Source organism: Anopheles marshallii, chromosome 2, assembly GCF_943734725.1.
Source record: "Anopheles marshallii chromosome 2, idAnoMarsDA_429_01, whole genome shotgun sequence".
Taxonomy (NCBI): domain Eukaryota; kingdom Metazoa; phylum Arthropoda; class Insecta; order Diptera; family Culicidae; genus Anopheles; species Anopheles marshallii.
The window spans coordinates 15,892,592-15,908,146 of NC_071326.1; the positions used below are offsets into that span (position 1 = coordinate 15,892,592).

At 45.4% G+C, this 15,555-nt stretch overlaps 2 protein-coding genes across 2 annotated transcripts in view; one reads left to right on the forward strand and one right to left on the reverse strand.

The window, feature by feature from the left end:
• LOC128718872 (cadherin-89D) overlaps nucleotides 1–15,555 on the reverse strand; it is a 29,076-nt gene that overhangs the window by 8,334 nt on the left and 5,187 nt on the right. The window lies entirely within an intron of this gene.
• LOC128718873 (uncharacterized) lies at nucleotides 11,166–12,375 on the forward strand. Its single transcript, XM_053812488.1, has 2 exons — nucleotides 11,166–11,207; nucleotides 11,272–12,375. Exons 1-2 carry the CDS (start codon nucleotides 11,166–11,168, stop codon nucleotides 12,373–12,375), a joined length of 1,146 nt encoding a protein of 381 aa, XP_053668463.1.

Here is a 15,555-nt window from a genome sequence, read left to right on the forward strand (position 1 = left end):
ACGATGGTTACAGAAAGGTAGAAATAAAGCAAACCTCACTACCCCACCAAACAATGGTGGAGTCTGTGGGGTGGTGTACGCCTCCACCAGCGGAGCCGCGCTTTCCACTTCCAACGAGACGATAAATTAATCCGACCAAAAACCGGGTGCAGGTGCTCGTGCTTGTCATTTTGCAGCTCGCGTGTACTCCCGGCCGACAGCTCGGGACGCCTTTTTCGTTCATTACGATTAGCGGTTGATTAGGGCAGTAACGGGTAGTAACAACCCCCGCTGGCAAAAGGGGGCAGTATTCGCTTTAGCTTCAGATTCAATTGGTCGGACGATCTACGGCGAATGTACCAAAGTGCGCCCACAAACTCACTTTCTACCCAGGGCACACCCCTGGGTGAGTACTGGTTGAGCAATCTGACGATGCTGGTTACCGTCCGCTGGGGAGTGGAACTTAATTTCTACAGAATGATCCATTAATCTGATTATCTTTCTGACAGAACACACTCATCGCCCCGGGAACGGGTTTCGGAGAAACGCGCGACCAAAGTTTGTGCTTCGGAAATGGGGTGTTTCTTAAGCAGAGCCTCGAATTTCCTAGCGGCTTTTCATAGAACGTACAAAAGATTGATTCTCGGCTCGTCAAACTCGTTTGTCCGCCAGCCCAACTTCATCACTATAGGCATCTCATCGCTTTCCTATTAATTCATTATCTTCGTTGATGTTGGATGCCTTTGACTGGGTACCAGTAACAAGTTAGCTCGACAAAATCTGGAGCCATTTCTCGATTTCTATTTCTGTCCTATCGTCGCCCTAGACACCAGGCAGTGGATTATGGAATCCCACCTAATCGCTCCGCAACAATTCCAACACTCGTCCAACCGTATGTCTGCGCTCGACACCCTTTCCGGAATGGGTTAAAATATTATGCAAATTAGCAAGAAAGTGAATCCAGTTGCGTTCCAACCATCGATCCGAATTAGCACATGAAAGTGAAGCTCCCAGCGGTTGGGTTTTGTCTTTTGCCACATTAGCAAACAATGATCAATTGCGACGCGCGTTGGGAAAATCGGGCTCGCATTCCTCTAATGAGATCGGCTTTGCGCGCAATGGAAGGCAGGACAAAATATTAAAAGTCAACGGTGCAGCATGTGCGTTACCAGGACGCTGTCATCATTTGTCGCATGACGATGAAATGGTCCGCTAGTGCGCGGCCTGTTCCAAGAAGGTCTAAAACCCCATTAGTACTAGTGGTGTGTCGCTGTACGCTCTGTTATTGCTGCCTCTGCCTGCTCCACACGCGCCTGGCGAACATTTTCCAACCCATCGAGCATGAAAACGGTACAGAAACAGCATATCGCTACATATGCGAGCGCTTGTGGTCGTTCTCATGGTGGGGATGGGGATGAGACCGGGTATTTCACACGGGCGCAGGTGATTTCCATCGCTGCAAGCAATTCATTAGGGTCTGGTTGGTTAGGCGCAGCCCCCGGGAACTCAAACGTAAAGCCACATGTGAATCCGACAGGAATGAGCTTTTTTTTCTCGCTGTGCGCCATTTGCCGTTTGGCGTGTTTTTTTTCTTCTTCTGGGATCATGCGAGGAATGTGAAGAAAGCACTAAAACCGGTGCACCACCAGAATGCAGAACAGTCAAACAGTGAGGAGGTTCGAAAGTGAAAAACTGCTGCTTGATGCGGAAAGAGCCTTTTGGGCGGGGAAAAAGTGGACCGAACTCAGCGGGCGGTAGGCTGAAAGAAAACTCTCGCTCACTGCAAATGGTGGAACGGATTTTTATTGTTCTCACCCTGTTTCGTACCACCGTTGTGACCTCCCCACCCCAACATCCCACCGGGTACTGGTACGAGTGGAAGTGGGAAGCCTTTTTTTGCCCTCCGCTGTGGTGATATTTTGCGTCACTCCCCGCGGGAGACAAACTCGGCGAAAATGAAAGGAAAATCTTCTCGATGGAAAATTATGAATATTTATGAATTATTGTGTGAAGTCGGTTCGGTTCGGTTAGGGTTGGGGGTTGCTCGCTCCTGATGCTTCCACTTGGTGGTGGGGTTTTATGCGTGGTTTTGGGCTCCCACTGCTGTCAGCGATAATGAAGCGAAGCTGACGCTTCTGCGGGAAAACGCTGACGATGGTTTTCCGCGACGTCAAACTAAATCACAAACAGAAATGCGCCCGGGATGGTACGGCAAGGGGGCAGCTTTGGGGAGTGGGTCGAGACCATTTGGATGGAAGTTTTCTCTTTAACGCGATTTTCCCAACTGTCGGAGTGCTGTGTGTGCGTACTTTGTCGTCGTTGAGAAAGGGAAAGGCTTTTTGCCAGCTCGAGCTGCATGTGCCCGTTGGCAATGGGTTATCAGGCCTTAGGTTCGTAGCATACATACACACGCACATACAGAAGCTAGGATAGGCTATTGACAATAAGCATGGCGAAGCCTTAGCACTTGGAGAACGCGGGCGCAAAATTTTAATCTGTGATTTAAAACACTATGCAAACTCGTTGATAATTGGTTTGTTAGCCTAATGCATCACATACCTCACACCGTATGATCTAATTTATCTTTTAAATAATTAAACCTAAGGAAAGGCTGTTTTTGAACTATTCAGATTATCGATAGGAAATAAAGTAGCAACCATAGACGAACCTGGTACAAGTAATCTTTGGAGATGAATTACAAATGAAGTGCACAATATGGGCTTAGGAATAAAGATTTTTATCTGGAAAACAACTGAGCCTTCGACGTGGTTATACCTATCATTTAAATGAGAAAATAGCAATGATGTACAGACAAAAGGATCATCAATGTGGAAGATCTCCATTTTGAGGAGAGGAAGCAATTCTAATGCAAAAAATGTTGTACAAAATACTTCTCGAAATACTCTCCAATACAAGCAGAACCTCGTTCATGTTTCATGACGGTACATTGTCAAATTGGAACCATTCAAACATGGCTACGGTTGCTGCCTGCCCACTAATCTAGATTGTTGACCTGCATCGCCCAGTGAGCGCCGCAACAGGTGGCAATTAATGGTTCGCCCATTAGTCCGTTCACACTTCCTTCCGCCCTGAACCATACGGTTGCGTTACCTTGGTAAGCTATGTTGCTTCCTTCGCTCCTGGTTGGATGTTGGATGCTGGATGCTGCCCAGATCGATCAACGACTTTAATAGTCCACGCGTCACCGCACAGCCCTAGAGCGGCCCACTTACAGCACCGGCCGAGGTAATCAATCAAAATTCTTCAGCAAAAAAAAAAATACTAAAACAACTCCCGAACAATAATGTAACAGTGGCGTTTAACGCACAGTTTTTCTTTCTTTTTGTTGGTTAATTGCTCTCCCGGAACTCCGTCGAATGGGGTGCATTTTCCACTGGGAAGAGTTTTCTTTTTTTTTTATTTGCTTTTTGGTTGATCCAATGGGTGGTAAACAAAAAAAAAACACGCACACACACTGCACTGTACGCGACGCTGTGACCCAGTTGTGGTAGCGTTTTTTTTTTGTTTGGTGTAAAACAATGCTGCCGGTACTGTATGCGTAAGGTTGGAAATAATCAAATTTAATCACGCCAAGGAACCGCGTGTACTTGAAGCATGGAGCATACAACATGCGCTCAATTCGGACCCGAAGAAGGTTTGCCGCTTTCACAAAAAGGTTGCATTCGGGGTACTGGCGATAGCCGAAATCGGTACAAAGCTGCCGTGCATAATTTTTGGGATGTATATTTGTGGGTAACTTTCATCCCAACATTCAACCTTGATCGCTTTTGGGAGGGCGTTGGAGCAGCAGGGTGCGAATTGGGGCTCTATTTATTTGTAGAAATAGTCTTTAAACGTCCAATTTATCCCAACTGGTTAGGTAACGATTAAAAGAAGTGCAGAGTAATGCTTATGGTTATGCAAATCGGACGCTATCTTTGAAACAATGCGCACAATGGTGCTTACATAAAGCAAGCTCTTCGTTTAGCAAATATGTAAATTTGTCCAGTGTTACCGTGCGCTTCTTTAAATGGGCTAAAACCGGCGTGTTGAGAGCAAAAAGCCAAAACAACCGTATGAGAGATCGCACGCTGGAGGTATCAAAAAAGAATAACACTTTTTTCACATTTTTCTTGTCGAGTTCGAACATGGTTCCTGCAAGCCAGTGTGTGTACGATTCGGATTAAGATTAAATACCGATAAACCGCTAGCCACACGAACGAAAGCGAGGACGGCAAAAGAAAACTATAAAAGAAGCATAATCTAACACAGGAATTAGCAGAAAATGAATGAAAGCCTCAAGAAGCGGGTGTTATTTTTTCGGGAAGCGTGCAGATGATATTATTGCCCTGCTCACCACGCTCTATTAATAAACCTCCCTCAACACTGAGGGGGTTCATTCCCTTCCAGCCTAAACGATGGATTACAGCCACAGAACAGCAGTTTGAACAAAACGATATCAAACGAGCGGAGTTGGGCTGTTATTCCCGCGTTCCCGAGTTTTCGGGCAGCAGCTTAGACGCAGTCAAGTTCACTGAGGGCTCCCTCCATTCAGTCTCCACAGAGGGTGAGCATCGAGAGGAAGGAAAGAAAAATATTTGCCCAACCCAAACCCGGGCAAAGTAATGGTGGAAGAAAATAAAACGAACTCCCTTTACCGACGGGAAAGCCACCAGAAGAAACAATACAACGACGCAACACACAGCTGACTAAACTTTCCGCCAGACAAATAACTCAAAAACGCAACCCCATTCGCCAAAAGAAAAACTCTGGTAGATGATCGAGTTCTCGCAAGGCGCGCGCCCTACCAACCCCGGGCACGGTACTTTTCACCCGTAAGGGACACTTTTTTCCAAATCGGCTGAAAAACAGGGAAAGTGGAAGTTTTCCTTCACCCCGGCGGTGTGGGAGGAAGGTCATTGTTTGTTTGACGCCGCACTACCGTGGCCAGGGAGTAAAAAGGAAAACAACCGCCCCCTTGTTTAGTGTTCGTTGCGAGTGGGTGCTGCTGCTGTTGCATGCGCATAATTGAAGTTGCGTGCGTGGGTTAACGAGACGGGGGCTGTGAGTGTCAAAATATTGTTGATTAGGTTTCTCTTTCACATCTCGCGCCGGTTCCCGACTGTTACGGTGTCAATTGTTTGGTTTACACTCGACTCGTTGTAAATTTTAATCATGCGGTGCTAATGAAGTACACTGGGAATGGGAAATAGGGAAGGGAAGGGTTGGGCTTGGTGAGGTAGAGACGGATCTTTAGTTTCTTCGCTTTTGGTTAAATAAACAAAAAGGGTAAGTGATCTTGGGAAATTAGTCTCAATGGGACGTCACATACTGGGAGAGTTGAGATGCTAGTTTGTATACACAAGAAAATTATTCTTTAGACACCAAAACCTCGGGAGGTTTTGAACTTCCATTCATAGGCTTTCTTGAGCCTAATTGACACGTTATTGGGATATCCAAAGTCCTGTGTATGTCTGGAGATCCATAGTCCAAATCGTAACGCGAGCCTCACAAAACAAATATGTTCAGCATTGCTATCAGATCACTAAAATAGAAAAGGATTTGAGATTGCAGCTTTTGAAACTTGGTCTTAGAACTCTGATATTCTTGAATTATTATTTATCCGAAGCTGAATAGTTGATCCCGACAATGAGGGATCGTCCCGGAAAGGATTAAGTAATGTAAAAGGCGCCTCCACTGAGTATTCCAGGATTTGAGTAAGCTATTTCTTACTTACGCGCTCAGTTGCGACTTCACAGCATCCTTTAAGAAGTTGTACAAATTCCTTTCGAATTTCGTATTCTTAGCTTCATTCACTATTTAATTTCTTGGTTACGTCGTGGTTGTCAGTCATTTAATGATCTTCACAAAAGAAACTAATAGACATGCTTTCTATGTCCTCGCTCGTATTTAATAGTCTACCCATCCCATTTGTTATCGATCATCGATCAAGTACAAACCCATTTAAATCAATATGGAAGATAAATGGGCAAACAATTCTCTTCCCACTGACAAAATTGGCAATTCGACCAACGACCGAAAGTGCCTGAACGAAATTGATGTTATTATACACATCTTGGCCCGAAACTGTCGCTCAAGTACGAATTCACTTCCCATGAAACGTCACCAGCATGTTCAATTAAAGGACATTCCCCTGGGGTGGAACGGGAGGTTATTAAAACGCTACCGACCTTCCTACCCCTACTCTCCAGAGCTCCCTCTCTCTCTCTCTCTCTCTCTTTGCGTGCGAATGATGCTGTACGTTGTGTTCTCTGTCTCAGTTCACTTTGTCTCCGTCTCCGGACATGATTTACGATTCGGCTGCTGAAGTGGCCACGAATTAAAGGTATCCCGGTTTGTTTTGATGGGCAAACATTAGCGCTTAAGTGGCTCGGGTCACCCGGACGGGTCGTTGGTGTGATGTTTGCTAGGTTTTTTTTTACCTTTTTAACTATTCGTTTCGTACTGCACGCGGCGCTGGGCGTTGGGAAGCGTCTCCATCGGGTCCGCAATGCTGGACGGGAATTCAAACAGTCCCATTCGCAACGACGCCCGGGGGAATAACAAATATTTTTTTCCCCTCACATTTCCTTATTCTTTTCACCCGACAAGAGAATTGGAGTGTTGAGGTTGAAAATTGTTAAGTGCCGGCTTGTCAGCAGGAGTACGACAACCTCTGGTACGTGTTTCGGTGACATGTTTAGTGTTTCGGAAAGGCGAAAAACGGTCGAGTGAAACGAATGCCGACCACAACAAAGGGCAACGCAACGTGGATAAAGGGTTTAACCACTGCCAAGGCCTTTCGGTATGTTGACCCTTTCGGAATGCACTTGGGATTGCGGGTGGGCGAGCAACATTTCACGCCACGATGACAAGCGAGAACATTAATCGTGCGATTAAACGCGATGAGCTTAATCGGCCATGCGGGATGACCAGCGCATTTCGTTGGGTGAGTTTGTTTGTTTGTTTTTTTATTGAACAATCCAAGCTTCATTGTATGTTTGCGTCACGGATTAACAAAGGACCTGCAAAGCCAATGAACAGGTTGGCTTCTTATGAGGTTGTGAATGGATTCCGTTAGCTGGTGAATCCGATGAATTGGGAACAGGGAAGTAATCCGACTGGAATGCAGCGCACAACAATTCGTGACAAAAGATTATCACATCTATCACCAATTTCACCGAACCTTTCGACGGACGCGGAATGAATTACAAGCGATCATCGAAACGAGATGAAACGGGACATCATGCTCAGTCCATAATCACTGCAAATGTGCCTGTTTGCGAGCAGCTTTACACCAGGCGATGCATCTTCGTGGTGCCCTGAAAATTATAAGACGATCTTCCCGGCCTTCCCCAATCTGACTGCAATCGAAACGGTACCGTTCGTTTTGTGTTCGCTCGATATCGGTCGAGCTCGATCTACGGTGGCTATTACATTACTTCCTATCTTTTTCCTCCCGAGCTAGATTTGGTGGTTGGTTGCGCGGTGGATTTGTAAGCTGAGCAGTTTTGTTTTTATGTGTGCTAGCGTATTCTTTACGCCCAGCACCGGATTGCGTAGGCTAGTCCGATTGTGTTAATCGCTCTTGAATCAGCTGATTAACTCATTTCATCTGAACGATCGATTTGAATTCGATTACGCGCTTCGTAGGTTCGGCTTTCAAGAATGGTGTTAAGCAAAACAGCTGTCGTATCGTAGCACACTGCAGTATTATGTAGCAGAAATACGTATTATTGTGCAAAAGTATTCCGCATTTTAATGAAATTCTAACGTTTAAGCTTAGGTTTCAGCAAGCTTTAATATATAATCGGAAGCATTAAGCTCTCCGAAAGGTTCACAATAACTCACCATAAATAATGAAATAAGAGACCAATAAGTATAAGTTACCAATAAGTAAGACCAACTGTAGCAAAACCGTGTACGCTTAAAGATCAAACTTAAAATTAAATTGACGTTTCTCAAATCATTACCCAAAAAATCTCGAAACTGAACCGACTGATCAATCATTCAAATGTGCTTTACGTTGCACTATTTCCGGTCAGAACGATGCCGTCATCTTTGACGACAGTTTAGCAAATTTCAGGAACAAAACAAAAATAATATTTCTTTTTGGTTAAAATACACAATTACACGTCTGTTCGATATTGTTCATGTTAAGTACCGGTGAAGTATTTCTATTTTTATTTTCTATTCATCTGGACCATTCCCCCACAGTAAGGTCTGACTATCAGGCGTAAAGTGGTAAAATTAAATCTAATCCAGGCAGAAATGAAATTTATACCGTTAAAAAATATGCGAATTAAACTAATATTCCCAATTTCTGAGTGTGTGTTTCGATAAAAAAAATCCATGATACTTGAAAGTTTAATATATTTTTTCAATTTGTTTTACTTGAATGTTAAATAATTGTTATTTTGATAACTAATAATTTTACACTCTGCTGCGAGCACTTTAATTGGAAGGATAACTTAAAGTTATTGTGTGTGTTTTATCCGGCTACATAACGGAAGGAAGAGTTTATAAAACCACCCTCTAGACAATCTCCTTTTTACGCGCGATGAAGGGAAGCCAACTATTACTTAATTTTTCCACACCTGACTGGGCCACACCACGTATGACGTAAATGCATCGATTGATCAAATCATCCTCACGATCATCCTAAAACTCGCGTTAGACAATAACTTTATCCTCCCTCCCCCCGGGGTTTCGGGCGCTCCTTTCACCCTCAAGCTTACCGGCCGGAAAATTCCTCCCAGCGGTTTTAGTTTCATTTCGATCCGAGTGTGTTAAGCTTATTTTTCCATGCGCGATCATATACAACCCGACCCAATACACCGTTTGCGATGCCATAACAATAACATCGCCCGAATGCACCGGTGAAAGAGGAAAAGCAAAACAGCGTTATATTTATTCGATCAATGGTCCATCCAAACTGTGGGTGGGTGGAGGGAAAAACAAACCTCACGGGGCCCACCCCGGCGCACGTAGTCGGCCAAGTGTGAAATCATAATTTCGTGTTTGTTTGCCCATTCGCCTGCCTTTCCTACGAACTGCCGGTCGCGGATAAAACACAACCCACAACAGTGGTCTTCTAGTGTGACGTGATGCGTTTTGCTTTGGCTTCGATTTGTTTCGTTTTGTTTTTTATTTTCTTTGGTCCAGCATTTTCGTTTCGCAGCGGTAACGAGTAAAGGTTTGTTTTCGGAGCCTTTTTGTTCTCTCTGTTTATTTGTTTTTTTATTTATTATTTTCCATAATTTTTCCTCTGCTTTGCTCTGCTCGATACGTGCCGAAAATCGTATTAAACATACGACAGCGCGTGCCCTTTTACTGTGCACCTTTCACTCTCCAGCCGGGTGGAAATTGTTTACCCACATCCCACTAATATGCACTAAAATCGCATCGCATCTTCGGGTGCGAATTCAACCAGTGGGTTAAGTTAATAGTAGGCGTTGCACAAGGGTTTGGGCTTTCCGTTTTGTAGCCGCGCAATTTGAAATCGATTACCAGATATATCGGCAGAAAGAAAAGAAGAAAAAAAAACACACGAAAGAAAGGTAAATGACGTTAATGTGTGACCACCTCTGATTCGGTGGGAACGGTACACATCATCTCACGGCTGCACGGCGTAGTCCAACGCACGTGCCGTACGGTTGCATCAGAGGATCAATAGCTGGACGGACAAAATCGTCCAATCGAAAGTTTTTTTGATGGAGGAAAACATATGCAAACAAGCATGTTAAAATTGGGGTAATTTGTGGTAGTTTTCTATACATGTCTATCAAATTGCAGAAGCAGATCGGAAATGTATCTCACCAAATCGATCATTGGAAATGTTGAAAATATAGGTACAGCATTAATCCTACCTTATGTAATGGGGCCCAATATAGCTTATCATTATTTTGCTATTATGCACTGGAGGTGTAAGCTATCGGTAAATGATTATGGGATGATTTAAACCTTCTCAACAATAAGCATTACTAAATTAGACAAGGAAGTGGAATGGGTCGTTCTAATGATGGAATCTATCTTTTGAAGTTTCATTTGATATCACAGCAGAACTTCAAATGCTTGGACATTCCAAGTTTTCTCCAACAAATCCCATTGCTGCTGCATCACAAATACAAACGCATCAACGAAGATACATCTGGAAATTGGTGTATGTCACGCAACATCTCAGGATTTTATGAAATCCCATCATTGCCTCTTCCAGCCAGACAGAAACTCCTGTCCTACCGTCCATCTCCAAATCACACCCATTGCCCTTAGACGGAAATGATGCCGGAAGGGACGACTGCAGGCTCACAGTAAAAGGTTGGGGACCACCCACCATTAGTCTACACGTTTGCTCAATTGTCAGAGGAAATCAATGTAAATTGTCCTCTTTCCTAGAATGTCTACAAATGCACAAAAATGAGCTTTTGGTGGAGCCAGTGAAGCAATAGTACTGTACGCGTGTTGCTTTCTTTCCTACCTATGTGGGACTTTTACGGCCCCCTTTTCGGATCGCGTCTAAAGCGGTTTCCTAATGGTTTAGGGGGTAAAGGATGTACAGATAAGATAAAACTGAATGCTTCACTATAAAAAAAACCTGTACGGTTTGGAATTATTAGCTTACAGGGATGAAATAAAATGCTTATCCATCTCCCAGTGCACACCACAAATCATGAGGTCTTTGGGGGGTTATGAGCGTTTTCTACCTTCTCGTGATGGTGGTGCTTAATGTTCTCCCATCAGCGTTGAGTGTTCGAGAAACCGTCAGCTCTCAAATTGTTTACACGACGAAACACACCATTATACACAGAATCATCATCGGTAGTCATGGTTTCGGGGGTTTTAGTGTTGGGGTAAAAATAAAAATAAACATTACCACCCGGTGCTGGGTGTCCCATCCACCCGCCCCAAACACGAAGAGATCAGTGACGCTTCGGTGATGATTATTTGCAAACAAATGCAACTAGAGCAAGATTGCTGACATGCGCCTAGCTGTCTTGACGGTGGCAGAAAATTACGTGAGCTCTCTCAGCGCGCTTGTCAGCTGAACTTGACATTGACGACGCACTGCAAACGATCGTGTAGGTTTGATCATTTTCCGTGAATTTAAACGTTTTACGAAGAAATTATTTGCTACATTTAGATTAACACGTGTTTCATAGCCATCTGAGAGTCTGCAAACGTGCAGGATGAGTGAAGGTGATCTTCATTTCCATGATCTTCCTTTCGAGGTAAGGAATACAAAAAAATCAGCCTGAGGTAAGAGATGACAGCACTTTTTTATTGTCTCGCTAGTTGGTGTGTGAAATCTTGGACTACTTGCCTCTACCGGATATTAAAAATGCCTCCATCGTCTGTCGCCGTTGGAATGCAATCATCTTCTCCGAGGTGTACATTCATCGGTTCCGGTTGCAGGTGAACCTCGACCACTCGTTGCCAGTGTTGAGGCAGATGGCACAACTGCTGGAAGCGAGCGATCGCGAGTACTACAGTGTGGTGCTGCGGGCGAACCTCGGCAGCCCCTTGACGGATGCACGGCTGCGAATAGTGAAGCTGATGATACGCCTGCTGGCCTATCGCTCCGAGTCGCTGTACTTCAACATGGCGGACTTTAGGATTGAATCGTGCGTCTCCGAACGGTTGCTGCGTGGCCGCAAGCTGCAGGTCATCGACACCCGCGCAAAGTACATACCACTCGGCATGGGTTTGAAGGAATCGATGCTGGCCGCCATTTGTGAGTATGCCGTCGATCTGGTTGACCTAGTGATTGCCGAGATGAACATTAACAACCCGAAAGCCCTTGTGCCGCTGTCTTCACTGAAGCATCTGAAGCTGTTGCTGATTAGCGATTACTACCCGTACGTAAAGCCGCCGGAACCACCGATCCATCTGCCCAACCTGGAGAATCTGTCGCTGATCAAGGTGACGGACGAATCGTGCCACTACTTCCGGGTGGATAATTTGAAGCGTTTCTTCATCCATTCGACCGGCACGGATGCACCGCGCACGATGGACTTTATCACGCAAAACATTACGCGCGTGAACAGATTGTGTCTGCACTTCACCGCTCGGTCGATACAGGCCGATGTGATCTTTGGCTGGCTTGATCGATTCCCGAACCTGCTTGCGCTGGAACTCGCCGGAGTAGCACTGCCCGTCGATGTGCTGAAGTATCTCAGTCCAGCCAATCGATTGCAGAAGCTAATCTTCGTGTCCTGCCATCTGGAATCGATACAGCTGGACGGGTTGGGTGAGAAACTAACCCACCTTCGGCTACTCTGTTTCGATGGATGCTCACTGTTCCACAAGCAGTCCGGCTTTCATCCCATACATTACGACGACATTGAGCAACTCCGACAGATACTTCCGCGCTGTACGGTGATGTTGGATTACGACTGATGGCGGAAGAATGCTACACCTTCTCGTACCTCTTCGGATGGTGCTTTCGAGTAGAATAAACACATCATACGTCAAAAATTGTTCGGAGTTCACATTGTTCATTGTACGGCAACCAAAGGAAGGTTGAGTAGCATCGTGTAAGAATTGCTTCTCAACCATCGTGCAAGACGCATCGGTACAACAACAACAAAAAACCCCTCTGGAGCAGCAGCAAAAGTTGCAAAACACACATAAAGAGAGTAATCTCCTGGAACACTTCTTTGTGGTGCGATACTACACACAGCCAGCCTTGCCACCGTAATCGTGTTACGGAATTTAAAATGCAAGGCCCCTCCCTTACACCGTACCTCGTGCTGCCGGTTCCCCGTACATCTCTAAAACGATACCACATTCATCCGACGGAGATGAACACTGCAGTGGACCACAAAGAGACATCATCCAAGTATCGCATCCCGTTTTGCACTTGACGGCATAGCATAAAAGCTTGCCATGCTCGGGTGATATGTTTCGGGCTTTTATGGATCGGGCACTCCTGGATACCCAGCACTTCGGTCCCGCTGAGCCATTCCGTTTTGCGATGCACTTTTTGCTGCGTGATCCTTGGCCCGGGATGCCGGGTTGGCAGTGAATCTATGCATGCGTTTTGCACACCGAACACATAACCCGCCCCGTGGCAGTCAGTGGGGGATAACGGACGGGCGCTAAAGGGGCAAACAGCTAAGGTATGCTCATGTTGCCGGGCTACGGTATGGAAGTTGATTCTTGCATTGCTTTCTTCTTTGCCGGTAAGCAAGAATTGATGCACCAGCTCGTCGAAATTTCCGTCTGCTGCTGTACGGTTTTATCTCGCCGCTCAATTTGCACCCAGGACGTCGGATGATGGAGAGTGTCAATTTTTGAGGAATTGTTTCTTTGTACTCAAATGTATGGTGTTTAGTTTTTTTATGTGCATGTTTTTGAAGCAACACACTCCGGACAGAAGAAATACAATGCTGCTAGATAAAGCTGCATGCTCTTTATTCAACGGCGCTCGGGTTTCGATTTCAGTTCCCTCATTGCAATGAAACTAGTGGAGCAGTCGCTTGGTTACGTTCAAGAAAGGATTATGTTCGGAGCTTAAAAATGCGAAGAAACATACATTGCTACCCTAATGATGATGTACGTTATCAACCACAGTAAAAAGACAAACTGCGTACGTACAATGCGCATGGATACGTTTCCGTTCGATATCATTTAAGTTGATGACACTTGCTGCTTGAAGGTTCCGATCCTGTTTGTAGCAGTTATGCTGGCGAGTGGTTACGTTTGTTCTGCATCTATCTATCAAGCATTGTGGCAGAAAGTTGTCCCGTTTCACCATGCATTGTTCGTTAATGTTGCGCGAGCCTTAGTATAAGTGCCAAAAGAATTGCAATATCCCATTAGTGTGCGAACAGATGGAAAAGCGTTTTCTGTTTTTGCTGCTTTATGCCCTTTGGCGCGGGAGTTTCCAAGCGCAATCTTTAACGTCATTCCGGTGCGAAGCGAAATTATATTCCCGCTTTCCCGTTTTTTTTTTCCTTCACTTTCCGCACTTTAATTACAATGGTGTTACAGACTTTTCGCTCTCGTCGTGCGGCGCTAGCATGGAAGACCGAAAGGATGCGCAAAAATAATCGTAAATGAGCGCAACTTTGCATCCTTGATGATGTTGTGTGTTGAAAGAGGCGATAGTAAAAAACCAAACTAGGGATACAGCACATCCCCAAGTGCGATAACGAGAACAGTGAGAGATTGCAATATAGGCAATACTCCCACACATTCCCGGGGTGTGGGCCACACAGCAGAGACGATCGGTGAGCGATGGGTTTCATTTGCGCGTCCAATATGTAGGTCACCAGGGAACGAGGAAATGAATCGGAAAGGAATTAATGAGAGAGAGAGAGAGTGAGAGAAGGAACCAACAACAAAAACCAGGCCCACGTTAACGGTTCTGGGCCGAGGGCAAGGGATTGGTCCCCCGCAACCGGTGAGGCTCCCCGTTTCCATGTGGAAAACCCTTGAACTGTATGGAAAAACCGGTCAGAGTACCGGTCTCAACCATGGAAGAAGAATGGGACGGTACGAGCGGGAGAAACTCGAAATTCCAACATTTACCTTGCAACGCCTGTTGATCTGCACTGTTGTTGTGTGCCACAAACGGGCGTCTAGGGTGCATGGGATGGAGCTAACCTCACGAGTCTGCATCTGCCCTACGCCCGCCAACCCATCCAGCTAATTCGTTCCGATGATGGAAAGAAATCGTTACCGAACGCGCATGAAATGTTACGTGCATATTTTTTCACCATCCGGCCCCACCGATAGGCCCCTTTCACAGCCCACCGTCACCCACATTGCGTGTGCTTACTTAATCAAGAATGTTTGCTCACTAGTACCGCCACCGCCGAGAACCGAGAATGGGGAAAGGAAAAATTCATTCATCACGGCCGTACATCATGGATAATCGTTCCGATGATGCTTACCGTTTCGGTCGGGCAATTCGCCGAACTAATGGTGTTCCGGAAGGAACGAAAGTTGCGAAACCATCAGCTATTGACGAGCCGAAACGAGATATTGGTAAGATCACCCTGGGAGGCCCACCGTTCCGCAGCACGTTACAACAAGTGTGAAGTAAAGTCAAACACTCACATCACTGGTTCCGCTAAAGATCTCCGATTGGTTGCTTTTTGCCGTACTTTGTGTGCCTTTTTACTTTGTTTTTGTATTTCTAATGCTCATTCAAGGCAATGTTGCCGTTTTTCTCATGTTATTTTATTATCTTATTTCAACTGGTAGGTAAAACAGTCGAGAGTTTGTTACAAATTTCGTTATGTACATAAATTTAACCCAGTTCTTCTACGGGCTGCGAGGTGGTGCGCTCACTGCATTCAGTGCTGTCAGAATGAGGAAGTGTTTTTAATTTTCTCCATTTTCCCATCGCAAGGGCCCGATTGCGTACAACGCAGGGTAATGAATTTCGACTCACCATGCTCCCAGGGCTCTGGCGCGGTGTTTATGTTCGGCAGAGGTTTTTTTTTGTTTCTTGCCTCCTGTTAAATGACCTTTCGTGCTTACATTTGTCACCAGAAGTGCTGTACCAGGGGGACAGTTGCGGCCACTTGAAAAGACACCGGCACTATGGACGCGTTTTAGGTAGCAAAA

Coding starts and splice junctions, on each gene's coding strand:
- LOC128718873 (XM_053812488.1), top strand. CDS start 11,166: ATGAGTGAAGGTGATCTTCATTTCCATGATCTTCCTTTCGAG. Junction 11,208..11,271: donor TCCATGATCTTCCTTTCGAG/GTAAGGAATACA, acceptor TTGTCTCGCTAG/TTGGTGTGTGAAATCTTGGA.